The 18,325-nt window shown below is 42.2% G+C and overlaps 1 protein-coding gene across 2 annotated transcripts in view; it reads left to right on the top strand.

Annotated features, from left to right (window-relative positions):
• PDGFRA (platelet-derived growth factor receptor, alpha polypeptide) overlaps positions 1 to 18,325 on the top strand; it is a 62,143-nt gene that overhangs the window by 18,998 nt on the left and 24,820 nt on the right. For both annotated transcript variants that reach the window (XM_011966502.1, XM_011966501.1), the window contains exons 2-8: positions 5,355 to 5,415; positions 7,684 to 8,001; positions 10,314 to 10,574; positions 11,593 to 11,723; positions 13,945 to 14,116; positions 14,208 to 14,397; positions 17,257 to 17,372. In XM_011966502.1, the coding sequence (XP_011821892.1) occupies positions 5,367 to 5,415; positions 7,684 to 8,001; positions 10,314 to 10,574; positions 11,593 to 11,723; positions 13,945 to 14,116; positions 14,208 to 14,397; positions 17,257 to 17,372 (1,237 nt within the window). In that variant the 5' untranslated portion in view covers positions 5,355 to 5,366. The remainder of the gene's footprint in view (positions 1 to 5,354; positions 5,416 to 7,683; positions 8,002 to 10,313; positions 10,575 to 11,592; positions 11,724 to 13,944; positions 14,117 to 14,207; positions 14,398 to 17,256; positions 17,373 to 18,325) is intronic.

The raw sequence follows: 18,325 nt of genomic DNA, 5'->3' as shown, positions 1-18,325 counted from the left end.
TTTGCTTCTCTAAGTTATGGCAAATGCTTTTTGAGCTGTGATTATTGAAGATGGGGGCTGAAGTTCAACACGTAGTTGGCGTGAGAGAAGTAATTATGATTGAAGAAAAGATTTAGATGAAATCCATTGTTCTTTCCTGTAAAGGGGTTATTATCCCTGATTCTTTTTTTTTTTCTCTCTCTCTCTTTTTTCGATGGAGTCTTGCTCTGTCGCCCAGGCTGGAGTGCAGTGGTGTGATCATGGCTCACTGCAACCTCTGCCTCCTGGGTTCAAGTGATTCTCATGCCGCAGCCTTTCCAGTAGCTGGGACTACAGGAGTGTGCCACCACGCCTGGCTAATGTTTGTATTTTTAGTAGAGACGGGGTTTCACCATGTTGGCCAGGCTGGTCTTGAACTCCTGATCTCAAGTGATTCACCTACCTTGGCCTCTCAAAGTGCTGGAATTACAGGAGTGAGCCATTGCACCTGGCCTATTCTCACTGATTGTTATAGTGCCATGTTTTGCAGAATTTGTAGCTTCAATTACTTATATTTGTGCACCTGACTTTTAGGTGAGCTCCGGAATAGCAGTTACTAATTAAGAATGAGCATTTAGAGTAGAAAAAGTGGCAGGAATAGCAAGACTCACTCCCACAGAGCCTCACACAGGTCTAATAGGTGAGGAAAGTCCCCATCTTTCCCATTTTTCTTCATTACCTCCCTGTGGGGCAAGCACTGCCATTATTCGTGAGTCAACTGTCTGAGTTATAGATAAGTAATGACATGAAATTTCACAAACAGGTCTAGATTTCTACCCAGGGAACCACTGTTATCAGAGAAGGGAGTTTGGAATCTTAAGCAGCAAACACATGTTGATTCTAAGTATTTGCCTCCCGATGGCTTGCTCAGAGGGCCTGTTTTCATTGCCCACTTTCTATGTCAGTAAATAATCTTCCCTGGCAGTGGGTCCACCATGTCTGGATGCACACAAGGAAATCTGGTGGGGTCTGGCTGGGGAAAAACACTCCTCAGAAGTTTTGCAGGAAAAGCAGTGAGCCCTTCTTTTAAGCTTGAGAATGCTTTAAAGATGCATCATTGGCAAGACTTGCCAAAGAAATACGGGATCTAAATGTGATAAAACCCACGACATCAAGCTGGCTCTGGAGGTCTCCTTTGAAGTTTGCTGAGTGGATTGTCAGTGGGAGGCTGATATTTACATGTACAAGCACACAAGCGTTACTGCTAATTGTGGTAAATCAGGCTGGCCAGCCTGGCTCTGGGGCTGCCACCGCAGCAGTGTGAAAGCCCTGCATCCCAGGCACATGCCAGGCTCCTCAGAAGTGATCAGCCAGCCAGCATTGTGTGAATTGCATTTGGGTTCACAGTACTATAATTGTGCTTCTCCTGCTATGAGGTGCAGAGAAGGAAAATGGGGAGGAGGGATGTCTAATTTGCCCTAGGAAGATGTGGGGGAGGGACACGCACGGGGGCGGGACATGGCTAAAACACCGACCTTCCCTTGAGAGAGACCATATGGTGAAGTGGAGAGGACACAGCTTTTGCATCAGACAGGTCTTGTATTAGAATTTTGGCTCTGACACCAGCTGTGTGACCTTGGGTCATTTGCAAAACCTCTCTGAGCCTCAACTGCCACTTCTTAAAATCAACTCTAAGTAACCACAGGGTTATTCTTCACAAACACAGCATGCACATGCAAACTTTGGCTTATTAAATAATGGTTTCTTTTTGTTCTATCTACTCCACCCCCCTTCCCATTAGAAGCTTGCTACCTTTCACTCTGTGTTTTCTTCCTCTTGTATTTTCCTGGTGGCATTCAATAAAGCGGGATTCTGATTCCTGCAATGTAGGCCACCTTAGAGCAAAATACACGATCAGGCACCACCAAATTAGGCTATTATGTACTGGATCCTGTCTAACCAAACCAAACCCAACTCAGGCTAAATACAGGAATACATGAAAACATTGAATTTCTCCCCTTTACTTTTTTTTTTTTTTTTTTTTGAGACGGAGTCTCGCTGTGTCGCCCAGACTGGAGTGCAGTGGCGCCATCTCGGCTCACTGCAAGCTCCGCCTCCTGGGTTCATGCCATTCTCCTGCCTCAGCCTCCCGCCACCACGCCCAGCTAATTTTTTGTATTTTTAGTAGAGACAGGGTTTCACCGTGTTAGCCAGGATGGTCTCGAGCTCTTGACCTCATGATCTGCCCGCCTCGGCCTCCTAAGTGCTGGGATTATAGGTGTGAGCCACCGCTCCTGGCCCTCCTTTTTTTTCAAAAAAACAAACAAACAAAAAAACAACAGGAGGTTAAGGCAGGAGGATGGCGTGAACCTGGGAGGCAGAGCTTGCAGTGAGTCGAGATCCTGTCACTGCACTCCAACCTGGGCGACAGAGTGAGACTCCGTCTTAAAAAAAAAACCAAAACAACAACAACAACAACAACAATAAACAGTTTATTCAGTAATTACGTATACGTATTTTAGCTTCCAAAGTCAGTGATGGAACAAACTGAGTCCCATTAGGCCCACTCCATTGCATGAGTTAGCATCAGAGGAGGACAAACCAGAGTGACATCATCTTGAATATGGGCTAGGTGAGAAGAGGATGAGGCCTTCTGGGCTGCATTCCCAGGAGGTTAGGCGTTCGTAGTCACAAGATGAGATAGGAGGTGGGTAGGAATGGTTTCACAAGATACAGGTCATAAAGACCAGGATGCAGGCTGGGTGTGGTGCCTTATGCCTATAATGCCAGTACTTTGGGAGGCCAAAGCAGGAGGATTGCTTAATCCTAGGAGTTCAAGAGCAGCCTGGGCAACATAGTGAGACCTTATCTCTACAAATAATTTTTATTTTTTGAAATGGAGTCTTGCTCTGTCACCCAGGCTGGAGTGCATGTTGGCTCACTGCAACCTCCACTTCGTGGGTTCAAGCAATTCTCCTGTCTCAGCCTCCTGAGTAGCTGGAATTACAGGCGCACACCACCACATCTGGCTAATTTTTTTGTATTTTTAGTAGAGATGGGGTTTCACCATGTTGGCCAGGCTAGTCTTGAACTCACCTCAGGTGATCTGCCTGCCTTGGCCTCCCAAAGTGCTGGGATTACAGGCATGAGCCACCATGCCCAGCCTCTACAAATAATTTTTTTTTTTTTTGAGATGGAGTCTCAGTCTGTCGCCCAGACTGGAGTGCAATGGCGCAATCTCCGCTCACTGCAGCCTCCACCTCCCTGGTTCAAGCGCTTTTCCTTACAAGTAATTTTTTAAAAATGAGCTGGGTGTGGTGGTTTCACAAGATACAGGTCATAAAGACCCCAGGATGTGGGCCAGGTGTGGTGGCTTATGCCTGTAATCCCAGTACTTTGGGAGGCCAAGGCAGGAGGATTGCTTAAGCCTAGGAGTTCAAGACCAGCCTGGACAACATAGTGAGACCTCATCTCTACAAATAATTTTTAAAAAATGAGCTGGGTGTGGTGGTGCAGGCCTGTAGTCCCAGCTCTTGGGCTGGGCGTAGGGGTCAACTCAGGTGGGAGGATTGCTTGAGCCCAAGAGTTCAAGGATACAAATGAGCTATGATTGTGCCAGTACACTCCAGCCTGGACAACAGTGCAAGACCCTGTTTCATAAATAAATTAAAAAACCCCCAAAACCCAGGATGCAATGAAGAAGGAAGCCCAAACCCACCAAAACCAAGATGGCGATGAAGGTGACCTCTGGTCATCCTCACTACCCATTATATGCTAATTATAATGCATTAGCATGCTAAAAGATACCATCAGCACCATGACAGTTTGCAAATGTCATATCAATGACAGGAAGTTACCATATATGGTGGAAAAAGGAAGGAACCTTCAGTTCTGGGAATTTCCTCCCTGTTTCTGGGAAAACTCATGAATAATGCACCCTTTGTTTAACATAAAATCAAGAAATAACCATAAGTATACTCAGTTAAGCAGCTCATGTGGCTGCTCTGCCTATGGAGTAGCCACCCTTTTTGATTCCTTTACTTTCGTAATACATTTGCTTGAATTCCTTCCTGGTAAAGCCAAGAACCCATGTGGCCTCCCACGGTGATCTTCAATTTTGGGATTCACCCTGTGACTTTAGGAGCAACTTAGGGATCCAGTACATCCCAGGCCAAGACTAACGTGGTGATTTTCAGGGGGTTATGTTAAAACTAGGGGCTCTGCCCAGGACCCTTACTGTGGCTTCTTCAGTCAAGAACTTACTGGCCCCAGCCCCTACAAGTTCATTCACAGTTCCTTCTCACTGACTTCACCAGTGACCACTACCAGTGACTTCAAAGGAGAAATGATGGGGGAGATAAAATAAAGTGAATGGGGAAGAGATAAAGAAGAGAGGTCTTTTCACGGTGTGCCAGAATAGTCCCTTACAGTGGTTTTACCGCAGGGCAGCAGGGGCCCCCTTTTAATTTCTTTCTCTCTTTTAATTTTCTTTTCCCTTCCCTCCTTTCTTCTTTCCCACTTTTTGCTTTATTTGTGTCTTATGGACGGTCAATTTCCATCCTTTCTCTACTTCTTCATTCCCAGATTTGGCTGTAGAAAATTAGAAAGTTCTTGAACTTGGTTTGCACAGGTGCGTTTACCTTAACATGAAAATGAATGATCAGCCTCCTGTTAATTTTATCCTAGAGTCTACTGCATCCCTCCTGCCCCCTGCACAGGAATTTAGTCACACTTATCTCTCCCACTTTCTCTCCCTTCTTCACTTTCTCTGTTCCTCCTCCTTTGATGCCTGTACCTGGTTTTCCATGCCCTGTTTAGCCTGGCTTGGGATCCAGCAGGTTCTCCGAGGGTTCCTGTGAGAACCCAGGCTGGGTGCCCAGGTCTGAGCCTGGTATGTGCCTCAGTATCACAAAGGCCTCCTGTAAATGACCTCCATTGTTGAAAGTTTCAGAAATTCTAGGTCAAAATGGCACTTAAATATTAAGGTATTTACTCCAACCCGAGCAACTTTTCTAAAAGTTGTAGAGGGTGTTACCTCTTTATTAATCGAAACGTGAAAATCAGCTCTAGTTTGGAAGCTGAGAAAATATATATATATATATGTATTTATTTCTTTGTTGTTCTAATTCTTGATATAAAGGTTTAAAGGACCATTGAAAGCTGCATGCAATCACAGAAGGTTTTGGCTTCAGGCAGCTCCCGCCCTGATCTTGGGGCTCCATTGATTCTTTCATCTTTCAGGCGTCTTACTGTTTGAACCTTGAATTTTAACCTGGGACATGTTTGACTAAAATGATGCTGTTAATATTTTCTATTGTGCAAAACACAAAGAGAACTAGGCTCCAGGATTATTTCTATTTGCTAATGCTGTTTCTGTTGACTTTTGACTTTTCTAGTTTCCCAGAGCTATGGGGACTTCCCATCCGGCGTTCCTGGTCTTAGGCTGTCTTCTCACAGGTACGGAGCCCAGTCCTCTCTGAGTTCCTTGTTTGGGTGTCTTGTTTTCTAAGCTTTGTGCTCCATGGGTTTATTACCAGTACTCCACATGCACAGTCCAAAAGAATGAAATGAAATAGAAAACTACAGGACGTTATCCAGAATGACCACAAACTTTCAGTTCCCTTTGCTGTATTGCACTTACTCCATTTCAAAAGGAATGCTCTCCAGTGGCAGTTTTAGTAATATATATAATGTTGGCATTGAAATGTTGTTAGTAATAATGTCTAAATTTACTTACTACTCTCTTCCTTTTCCTAGGACAAGGCTTCTATTAGAGCTAGATTAGATAAATTCAGGAATGGTCAACTGTGGGAGGTGGCACATCTGTTGTCCCAGCTCCTTGAGCAGCCGAGGTGGGAGGATCCCTTAAGGCAAGGAGTTCCAGGTTGCAGTGCACAGTGATTATGCCTGTGACTAGCCACCACACTCCAGCCTGGGCACCATAGCAAGACCTCATTAAAAAAAAATGTTCAAAGAAAATAAATAATAGAAAATTCTTGCCCAAGAAATCATACCTGTCTTAAATCATAACTCTCCTGATGAAAGATGCTTACATTGCTTCCAAATCTCAGAGTCACCTTTATCTTCTCTAGGAATCAAATTGATAGATAAATGTTTGGTTCTTGGAAAATCTTAAAAACTTTCCCACCAAAAGGATGCCATTGGGGTAATTTGTTGATGTATTGGACTTTCTTAGTTTTCCTCCAGATATTTATGCACTGCAGATGTTTGCCATGGAACCAGTGCTCTTCTATTCTGAGGAGTTAGCTCAGCCCGTTAGTGTCTTTGTCTTACTCATTTGGATATGGTAGAATTGAGCAAGACCAGAGATTTAACAGATGTAAGCTCCACTAAGTATACCCCATCTACAGAGTAACAGGTGATCCAGATGTGCTTACAAATCCTACCTTAACAAGCTTCAGGAATTATAGTGGTCATATATTGAAGTTGGGTGGGAGTCTCACATCAGGCTCCAAGGGAGATTACAAATCATTAATTAATAATTAAGTCAAAATATCTCTTCTATCAGTCTTGGGTTTCTTGTTTTCTAAGTTCTGTGCTCCATGGGTTTATTATCTGTGCTCTGCATACACAGTCCAAAAGAGTGAAAAGAAATAGAAAACTACAGGACGTTATCCAGAATGACCACAAACCTTCAATTCCTTTGCTATATCACATTTACTCTATTTCAAAAGGAGTAAGTTCAGTTTCAGTCTAAATAAGCGAGACTGAAATTTGAGGTTCAAAGATGAACTGAGAGTTTTCACTCGGGTTTTACTTACCAATTGTGAATTAAAATCCATATCATCTGGCACCACTGCACTCCAGCCTGGGTGACAGAGCAAGACTCCATCTCATAAAATCAAATAAATATATAAACAAATAAATAAATCCACATCTTCCTGCTTTGGCCCTGGAAGTCATGAGGGAGAGACAGCATGCCCAAGGGCTATAAGAAATGGAAAATGTGGAATTCTTGAGCACAGATGTGCTTTGTGTTTTGTTCAGTCCATATCCTTGCCTCTGTTCTCATTCCATGTGTTTTGTTTTGTTTTTTTGAGACAAGGTCTCTCGCTCTATTGCCCAGGCTGGAGTGCAGAGGCTCACTGCAGCCTCAATCTCCTGGGCTCCAGTGATCCTCTTACCTCAGCCTCTGGAGTAGCTGGGACTACAGGTGTGCACCAGCACACCTGGCTAATTTTTTTATTTTTTATTTTTTGTGGAGACCAGGTCTCACTATGTTGCCCAGGCTGGTCTCAAACTCCTGAACTCAAGCGATCCTCCCACTTTCACCTCCCAAAGTGCAGGGATTACAGACATGAGCCGCTGCACCCCAGCCTCATCTCATTTTAACTAAGGGAAACCTCTGCAGTGACTGTGAACCATAAAGAACCCATATGTGCCTGAGCCTGTGCCATCTTGGGATATTTTATGGTTACACATAAGAGTCTGAAATATGGAATTGGAATCGGACATCCTCTGTCCATTTGAGTGTTTGGAGGAGTGAATCTAGTGGGGCTTGGTGGAGCTATCTGGAACATTTGCTGCTCTCAGCAGATGCAGTGGCTGTTATAATGGGGGACCTTTCATGGGCATCCAGGCTAACGGATTTTTGTGTAGAAATGGTCATTGTTCATCTAAGCTGCTACTGTTGCTTCTCTCAGTTCTCGGGATGAGACCGTCCTTTCTGGTTGCATCCTATTCAGAGCGTGTTTCCTTTTGCAGGGCTGAGCCTAATCCTCTGCCAGCTTTCGTTACCCTCTATCCTTCCAAATGAAAATGAAAAGGTTGTGCAGCTGAATTCATCCTTTTCTCTGAGATGCTTTGGGGAGAGTGAAGTGAGCTGGCAGTACCCCATGTCTGAAGAAGAGAACTCTGATGTGGAAATCAGAAATGAAGAAAACAACAGTGGCCTTTTTGTGACAGTCTTGGAAGTGAGCAGTGCCTCGGCGGCCCACACAGGGCTGTACACTTGCTATTACAACCACACTCAGACAGAAGAGAATGAGCTTGAAGGCAGGCACATTTACATCTATGTGCCAGGTGAGTGGGATGGGTCCCCAGGACCGAGCTTCTTCTCTTCCTGTCTTTCCTGTTAAATGTACTAAGGTTTTAAACATATATATAAATAATTAATATTTATTGCAGGAAGTTTGAAAGATGTAAGCGAACACACAGAAATAAAAATCATTTGTAATATTATCAAGAAATATTCATTGTTAGCATTTCAGAGCTGTATTAAGTTTGGAAAGTCATCTTTGTTATGACATGTCCTATATTGATACTGTATAAACAATCTGAAATATACTCATCTCTATTCAGTTCATTCAAGTTGCACACATACTCACAGTGTGTCCAGCACTGGGCTACGTGTTGAGTATACAAAAATTAATAGGTAAGCCCGGTCTTGGAGTTGCTGATAGTTCATTATAATATCTTCCAAATAAACACTCGATTTTTCAGATTCACTATCAATATGCATTTATTCTGAGAGTTGGAAGGTATTTTCTTTTTCCTTTTAAAAAGTTATATGTGTGTATATATATATATTTTTTTTTGAAACAGGTTCTCACTCTGTTGCCCAGGCTGGAATGCAGTGGCATGATCATGGCTTACTGCAACCTCAATTCCCCTGGTTCAAGCGATCCTCCCACTTCAGCCTCCCAAGTAGCTGGGATTACAGGCATGCACCACCACGCCTGGCTAATTTTTATATTTAAAAAATTTTTGTGTGTGTGTATTTTCATTTGAGACAGGGGTTTCACCATATTGACCAGGCTGGTCTTGAACTCCTGACCTTAAGTAATCTATCTGCTTCGGCCTCCCAAAATGCTGGGATTACAGGCGTGAGCCACTATGCCGAAATTTTTGTATTTTTTTTGTAGAGATAAGGGTTTCACTGTGTGGCCCAGGCTGGTCTCGAACTCCTGGGCTCAAGTGAGCCCCACCCACCTCAGCCTTCCAAAGTTCTGGGGTTACAGGCGTGAGCCATTGGGCCCGGCCTACTCCTACATTTTAATTAAAAGGACAAAGGATTGAACACAAGTGGTGGCAATTTCAGTATGCAGTTGGGTAAATTAAAAAGGACTGTGGCCAGAATCCTTGGTTTTAGAACAAAACAGAAACCGCTTAGGATTCTTGCCATCCTTGCTGTTTTGGCATAGGTCGAGGAAGGGGGTTCTCACAGAAGTGTGTCTTCCTACCTTTCTGCCTTTTCTTTTTCAGTTTTTAATGGGCTCCTCTTCCTACCCTCTGTAACTATGGGTGTCCCCAGGGACCTAGACCCTCTTTACTTCTTTCATGATAGTCTTATTCATATGAGCCTTCCTTCTTAACAATTAAGGAAAAAATAAACAACTTTGTTTTGAAAAGGGAAGACATTTAGAATGTCACCCCAACTTCATTCACACTTAGATTCCTTCAGGAAAATCCTCTAGGTGTGGAGGGATTTTCTCCTGCTGTGAAGAGAATGGTAGGATCGTGAATATGTTAAAGGCACACAAGTCCCTGAAGTTTTAATCCGTGTAAGATTGTCCAAAAATTCTTCTTGTTCCCTATCTTTTTCCAGCACAGACGCCATCCAAGTAGCCCCTGCATCGCTGTCTGACAGAGATCTTTTTATTTCACAATAATGGAGATTTAGGGGCCTTTTCTGCAGCTGATGTCTGAGACTCTTAGAACTTCTTACCACCGTAGCTTAAGTAGCTGTTTTTCTTTTGGAAAGGAAATTCTCAGGCTCCTTCTCCTTCTCCTTCTTTAAATTTTATGTATTTCTCAAAGGATTACTTTTTAACAAACACATTTCTGTGCTACTTTTCAATCGTACTGACTACAGGTGATAAGAGTTTTTTGAAAGTATTTCATAATAAAACTAGAAATATTTTTTCCTGTTTTGAACAGAGTTGGACTCTATTAAATATTTTATTGTTCATTTTTGTTTTTAGTTGTTTAAATTTTGATTTAGATTCCTGGTTAGTATTTATTTATTTATTTGTAGAGACAGGGTCTCTCTATGTTGCCCAGCCTGGTCTCAAACTCCTGAACACAAGCAACCCTCCCACCTTGGCTTCCCAAAGTGCTGGGATTAAAGGCATGAGCCACAACTCTTATCCAGTATTAATACTTATCATCAGTATTATTCCATCAGGAGACAGGCAATTTGATATTATTCACACTTAAAAATCACTTTGTAGCTGTCATGATAACTAATGCCAGTGGGGCAATTCTTCTGGATATATGTGTAAAGGTGAACTTCATACCTAATATCAATACTGCCAGTGGGATAGTGTTTCTGGATTTATGTGTAAAGGTGAAATTAATGTCTAATGGAGTCTTCATTCTTTTTTAAACCACAGACCCAGATGTAGCCTTTGTACCTCTAGGAATGACGGATTATTTAGTCATCGTGGAGGACGATGATTCTGCCATCATACCTTGTCGCACAACTGATCCTGAGACTCCTGTAACTTTACACAACAGTGAGGGGGTGGTACCTGCCTCCTACAACAGCAGACAGGGCTTTAATGGGACCTTCACTGTAGGGCCCTATATCTGTGAGGCCACCGTCAAAGGAAAGAAGTTCCAGACCATCCCATTTAACGTTTATGCTTTAAAAGGTACTCGTATCATCTCCTTCCTTCTTTAAATAAGAGTAACAGGCATAATCATCAGGTGCATGTATGATTTTTTTTTTTAAATCATCACCACTGGTGATCCTAAATTCTGATTTGGGGATTTAGGACCCCAGCTAATACAGTGTCAGGGTGACCTCTATGGCTATAATAATAAGCTTAAAATTACTAAAGGCTAAAGCTTGATTACTCATGCAAGATTTCATGTTTCATCAGTTGACTTCAAAATACTGTAAGGAATTCTTTTCTTACATAAGCCTCTTACTTTCATTCACATTCCTGACTACGGAGGCCCTAAAACAAGCATACACCGCGGGGGTTAGATTCCTAGATTAATTTAGTAACTTAAGGAAAATGATTTCAATTCTGAAGAAAGTAGTTGTAGACTTCAACCCTTTGATGTCCACAGTTAGTACGCTTGGGGAAGTATAATACATGCTGAGGTCAACAGATATTTCCTGACCACTATTCTATGTGGAGAAATGGGTAGCAGCAAGAGTACACTGTTTTAAAATCAGAGCACAGCTAATTTTGTGCCAGGCACTGTGCTGGGTTCTGGGAAAGTACTGAGAATAACTGAGGAGCAGAGTGGAAGAGAAGAAGAGAAGAAAAAATTGGATAGAAACAAAGTGTCTAGAGCAGTGGATCATCAAAGGTTGGTTGATTAAATGAATAAGTATGTCAGTCAAGGTGATTGTAGACGAGTATAACCATAACTAACGCACTGCTGAGGAATGCGGTGTTCTGTTTGATTGGAACTTATTTTTATTGTTATTATTTTATAATTCTGTATTATAACTATACACCTAATTGTTGTACACCATCTCAAAATCAAGCCTTGTGAGATTTTCTAAATTTTATCTTGATCAGGGCTTTTATTCATAATTGGTTCACAAATTATTTTTCAGGGTTTTCTTAAAAAAACAAAAAACAACACCCAAACTTTATAAGATCCTTACTATCCTATGGATTTTTAGGCCCTTGTATTTGTTCTTTTTTATAGCAACATCAGAGCTGGATCTAGAAATGGAAGCTCTTAAAACCGTGTATAAGTCAGGGGAAACGATTGTGGTCACCTGTGCTGTTTTTAACAATGAGGTGGTTGACCTTCAGTGGACTTACCCTGGAGAAGTGGTAGGTACCCTCAAAATGTGCAATGGCTTGGAGCAGAGCAGCAGGGCTCAGAAGACCTGCATTTGTGCTGGGTCTGTCACTGATGGGCACATCACTGAGTTTCTCTAGACCTTAGCTTCCCACCTCTATGATGAACACATTTGATTAAAAAGCCTTTAGGGCTCCTTGATCAATGGGCGAGTTTGAAACGACAGTTGCTAGACCAGGGCCTTCAGAATACATAAAGAGTGTGCACTAAGCGTTCTTTCTCAGAAGTCAGACAGAAATAGTAAGGTTCTCTGGCTACAAAATATCAACCAAAAAATTAGAAGAGCAAAAAAACCGCTGGATTTTACTATTGCGGAGAGTCATTAATTGTCATTGTCTTGGCTTCTGTGCTCCTGACGGTTGATTCATCTGATAGTGTTTATTGCCTGCACTCCTTCCTCTTCTGCCTTGTTGACACTGAGGACAGTGTGTCTTCCTGTTCCACCTCCTATGTGCCTGACCTTTGCATGGCTCACGTTCAGTGAACAGTCACTATGTAATCATTCAACAAAGGTTTAATGATGTTTTACTCAATCTCAAGCACTGTACCAGAAGCTGGTCCAATATTGCCGGATGAAGGGAGGAGGGGAGATGGAAGTGGGGAAAGGGAGCCACCATGCTGCCTCTTGGTCACTGGAGATTTACACAGAGTCTCAGTCATTCGAATGCATTGTCACTAAGTAAGAGAGGCATGTGTAAGAGGCTATGAATGCCCAAATGCAGGAATGACTAACATTCTTATGGAGAACAAAAACCAGATATATATATTTCTTCCCTCTTCTCCTGACTTGTAAATTTCTGCTCCCTGTTCTTTTAGGCATTTGACAGCTTTCTGTCCTTCTATCCATTGATCTCCCTCCTTATATACATTTCTCTCTCCCATGCATTTGCCACTGCTTTTCATTCGTCCTGGAGCATCTGATAGGAAGGTGGGCATTTTCACTATTGCCTCATAAACTTCACACGGTGAAGGGACATTTACAGTCCAACAAATGTACATCTTCCCTGAAATATGGAGTGATTTGGTTCTTCTGTTCACACTTGATTGCCATTAATCTCTAACACATAACACTGCTTTTTATTTATAGGATACGGTATTTTTTTCCCAAACCAAAGTACATGCTATTTGGCTTACAAATATATAATCAAAGTATTGTTTCATACAATATGTTTTTTTCTGATTGTAAAAGTAATGCAGGTTTAATGCAGAAACTTTGTAAAATACGGAGAGACAAAGGAAAGGCTACTTCCCAGAGCATCGCTGTTTATATTTTAGGGAGATAAAACTTTTATTTTTTATTTGTCTTTCTTTCGTTTTTTTTTTTTTTGTAGAGATGAGGGTCTCACTACATTGCCCAGGCTGGTCTCGAATTCCTGGACTTAAGTGATCCTCCTACCTTGGCCTTTCAAAGTGTTGGGATTACACATGTGAGCCTCTGAGATTGACTGAGATAAAGTTTTTAAATATTTCTTATCCATAGATAAACATTGAATAATTAATAGGTGTTATTCTTTAAACAGTAGTTTGTTACATTTTTTATCCTTTAGCAGTATAGCACAAACACCTTATATGTGTCATTAACTATCCTTTTAAAAAATTGGCTGGGTGTGGTAGCTCATGCCTGTAATCCCAATACTTTGGGAGGCCGAGACAGGAGGGTCACTTGAGGCCAGGAGTTTGAGATCAGCCTGGGCAATGTATCGAGACTCCGTCTCTACAAAAATGTTTTAAAAATTAGCCAGGCGTGGTGGCATGAGCCTGTAGCCTCAGCTACTCTGGAGACCAAGGTAGGAGGATCGCTTGAGCTCAGGAGGTTGAGGCTTCAGTGAGCCATGATTGTGCCACTGCACTCCAGCCTGGGCAGCAGAGCGAGATTCTGTCTCTAGAAAAATTAAAAACAAAATAAAAAATCTCATGATTTTCTAAGCAGCTAGCTTTTTTTCTTTAGGTTTTATCTTTTAGAGCAGTTTTAGGTTTACAGCAAAATTGAGTGAGAGGTACAGAGATTTCCGACGTGTTTCCTGCTCCCACACATGCATAGCCTCCCCGCTTGTCAACATTCCTGCCATCCATTTGCTACAACTGATGAACCTCCATTGACACATCGTATCACCCAGAGTCCATAGTCTACCTTAGAGTTCACTCCTAGGAGCGAGCTTTTTAAAAGTCGGTTTTCTTCCCCTTTTGCTGTAGAAAGGCAAAGGCATCACAATGCTGGAAGAAATCAAAGTCCCATCCATCAAATTGGTGTACACTTTGACGGTCCCCGAGGCCACGGTGAAAGACAGTGGAGATTACGAATGTGCTGCCCGCCAGGCTACCAGGGAGGTCAAAGAAATGAAGAGAGTCACTATTTCTGTCCATGGTACATTCCGCTTTCTAAAATGTCAGTCGTCCATGCTGCTCGGGATCCATATGTGGTAATCTTTATTTAATGGAAACTCTTCCCTGTACAGAGAAAGGGTTCATTGAAATCAAACCCACCTTTAGCCAGTTGGAAGCTGTCAACCTGCATGAAGTCAAACATTTTGTCGTAGAGGTGCAGGCCTACCCACCTCCCAGGATATCCTGGCTGAAAAACAATCTGACTCTGATTGAAAACCTCACGGAGATCACCACTGATGTGGAAAAGATTCAGGAAATAAGGTAAAGAAACACTCTGCCCAAGTATGCCTTTTTTTAGTGTGCATCAGAGGTGGACTGAGGTTTGTGTGTGTCTTACAACCCAGACCCAAAGTCATTCTAGAAAATGTAGCAATCTGAGTTCAGAGATGCTTGAAATCACATCCCTTTAATGATAACATTGCAATATGGTATTAGTATGCTGGTAAGTATTTAATGAGAAGATGAGAAGAAAGAACTAAAAGCTCTGGCTCCTGGGGAAAGACAGGTCACTGTATTCAGCTAGGGTGGAAGAAAGGAAGTAAAATTGGACTCACCAGGATTGAATAGATGGAATACATTCCCTGATGTTCATCATCCATATTGCAAGTAGACATGTATGGTGATTACACCCATGAGGTAGTTATCACATCACCTTACGTGAAAGTTAACATCATAGGCTTAATCTGGAACCCATTTGCCCTAACTGAGGACTCCACAGGAAAGAAGAGTAGAGCCTGGCTGACTTTAGTCAGGAAAGAGATGTGCAGTGAATCACTTGGATCCCTGCCTTTTAATCAGAATGGTTGATTGCTCTCATCTCTTAACTGGTGGTGGTGTTTTGAGTGAGTCACCCTCAGCCACAGTTTCCTGATCTACAATGTAGGGTAAACAATACCTTATGTCCTTCGAGGCAAGGAATTGGATCAGATGATATCATGGGGCTTCTTGAGGTTTTAAGCTGTGATTAGAACCCAAGAGTCAGAAGGTACATCTTGCAGCACCCAGCTAACCAGCCCTATACTTTTGTCAGAAATCATCTCAGAAAGACAAAGTCAGTCCTCTATTTCAAGCCTTCAGGAGGAGGAAGAACAGAGCCTTTCTCATCAGTTCAGTTCACCTCATGATTTGCTTTCTTCTTTCTGAACTAAATTCCACGTGTAATTGAGAAGCAGTCTGAGAAAATGGAATTTTACAACCTCTATAGAATAGTAAAGGAAAAATGAAGTGGGGTACTGAATCTGGTAGGCTTTCTGTTGACACAAAATGAAGGTGCACAACAAGGAGGGCAGCTTTCCATAAGGAACTTCCATGAGGCTGTGCAGCCAGAGAGGAGTAGGGTAACACTGGTACAGCTAACACCTCCAACACATGTGTGAGCATTGTCTGCAAGCCATAATCCACAGCAATGGCAGGACAGGCTTGCCAACTGAGTGGTTCTGGAAAGCTGCGTTTTCCTTTCAGTGATTCAAGGATCCTTCGGTGTGTATTTTTTAGTTCCTATTATGAACCAGTGAATATAAAGATGAACATGGTAGGTGGGGGATCTGGCTTCCTGGAGCTTAAAACTAGTGGACCCACTGGTTTTCTTGGCTGAAGAAGTGTAGACAACAAACAGCAGAGGATAATTTGGTAATCAGCATCCCAGTGTGCCCTAGGGGACTCTCTAAGGAAATCTAGTCCTGGAGCACGCCCAGTATGGTTCAGCCTGCTCTCATCATAGGTCTGAGTGCCCCAGCATTTGCAAAGTGTTTTGCAGCCTATGAAATCCTTTCACACATACAATCTCCTTTAATTAACTCTCACAACGACTCTGTGCTATGTGTACAATTATCACGTTTTACACACAAGGAAACTGAGGCATGGAGAATTGTAATAATGCCTGAGATCTTCTCACTCCATGACCAGTGCTTTTCTTTTCCATTCTAGTTGCTTTTTCACACTGTAATGATTTATAAAGGACAATCCAATGGGCACATACTATGTTTATGCACACGCATGCACACACACACACACACACACACACACACACAACCAGATGTCATTTATAATCCATGTAAAATATTTTTGGGGAAGCTTCTCTTTAATAAAATTTGAAGAGGCATATTTTTTCTAACATTTTTTTTTTTTTTTGAGATGGAGTCTTGCAAGCTCTGTCACCCAGGCTGGAGAGTGCAGTGGTACGATCATAGCTCACTGCAACCTCTGCCTCCTGGGTTCAAGCAATTCTTTAGCCTCAGCCTCCTGAGTAGCTGGGATTACAGGTGTGTGCCACCATGCCTGGCTAATTTTTTTTTTTTTTGTATTTTTAGTAGAGATAGGGGTTTCACTATGTTGGTCAGGCTGGTCTTGAACTCCTGACCTCAAGTGATCCACCCGCCTTGGCCTCCCAAAGTGCTGGGATTACAATGTGAGTCATCACACCCAGCCTATAACTTTTTTTTTTAATAGGTGATAGAATCCCATGCTTGAAAAATAATCAAACATAAAGAGAGTACATTGTAAGAAGCCTTACTGTACTCCTGTCCCCAACTGCCCAATTCTCCCCTCCTTCCCACAGGGAAACACCTTTATTAGTTTAATTAGGTTCTTAGGAAACCTTCCAGAGTTTCTTTTAAGCAAAATACAAGCAAGTAGGAATGTCATATCCTGTGGACCTCTCCATACCAATATGTAGAAAGTGTCCTTATTCTGTCCTCCAGTGGTATTCCATTGTTTTACTGAACCACCTAAATGATGGATATTTAGGGGAAGCAAATATTTTTTTTAAAAAGGTAAAAATCAAAGGGTTTGTTTTGTTTTGTTTTGTTTTTTTAAAGAAAAGCTGGTAGGCTGTGTTTATTCTTTCAGAAGTCAGACCCTGGCTGAACTGATAGCTCTTGGAGATGACCACTGCTCATCTCTGAATGTCTGATTTTCTCTTGTAAGAATTGTGTGTATGATCCAGACCTTCAGTACGTGCACTGAATATTGAGAATTCCAGAAGAGATGATATGGACAAGGAAAAAAAGATGACTTTAGTTTTTACAGTAAAAATAAAACTTAAATTGAATAGTACAATTGCTTAAACAATTGGAACTTACTTAGCTACTGCTTGTTGAAACAAAATCCTTTTTTTAAAAGGTATCGAAGCAAATTAAAGCTTATCCGTGCGAAGGAAGAAGACAGTGGCCATTATACTATTGTAGCTCAAAATGAAGATGATGTGAAGAGCTATACTTTTGAACTGTTAACTCAAGGTACGTAAAGGGAGTATAAAGATAATGCTAACTCTGTAGATGAGTGCCTTCCAAGGAAAGCCTAGCACCTTCCTCTTGGGTCATGGAAGAAAAGCAACACTTAGGGGAGAAGCAGTGTCTGCAGATGTCACATATTAGGGATACCTCTGCTGGACTTAGGAATTCAGGTATTTCTTGGAGGTTCTGGGTTACTCTAGAGTTGGCGGGGAATCCCTAGGCTCCACTAGCTTTTTTTATTTTTGTAGAGATGGTCTCTTGCCATGTTGCCCAGGCTGGTCTCCTGAGTTCAAGCTGTCTTCCCACCTTGGCCTCTTAAAGTACTGGGATTACAGGTGTGAGCCACTGCACCTGGCCTCCACCAGCTTGCTTAGCACCTGCTTCTCTATCTGAGAAGAGAGAAGTGATACTTTTTGGTCCGGATGATCTTAGATTGTTCTGGAGAGTTTTGCTACAAGTTTTCCTTATAGACATTGTACACCAGTCCCTACCAGAATGGAGTGCCTAAGTCTGTTTACATTCAGGCTCAGCACCTATCCCCAGTCCCAGCCATGTGCCAGGTGCCGTCTGAGGTGCATTCATGTGATCCTCACAGTAAAACCTGTGATACAAGCATCACCGTATACCTAATTTATTTGACCACAGATTTAGGAACGAATCTTTAAAACCTAATAACATACCACAGATGCATTTTGGTAAAAGCTGCTTTAGATTATACTTTAGCCGAATCCATTAGTTGAATCCTAAGCTATAATATAATTTTAAGAACTTCCTTGCCTTTCAAGCCAAATAACCAAGGGACTTTCTCCCTCCCTCCCTCTTTCCCTCCCTCCCTCCCTCCCTTCCTTCCTTCCTTCCTTCTTCCCTCCCTCCCTTGTTCTCTTTTCCTTTCCTTTCTCTCCTTCCTTCCCTCTTCCCTGACTCTCTCTTTTCTTTTCCCTCCCTTCCTTCCTTCC

The sequence above is a fragment of the Mandrillus leucophaeus genome, unplaced genomic scaffold (genome assembly GCF_000951045.1).
Source record: "Mandrillus leucophaeus isolate KB7577 unplaced genomic scaffold, Mleu.le_1.0 Scaffold762, whole genome shotgun sequence".
Taxonomy (NCBI): Eukaryota; Metazoa; Chordata; class Mammalia; order Primates; family Cercopithecidae; genus Mandrillus; species Mandrillus leucophaeus.
This window is presented reverse-complemented; position numbering and strand designations above follow the sequence as displayed.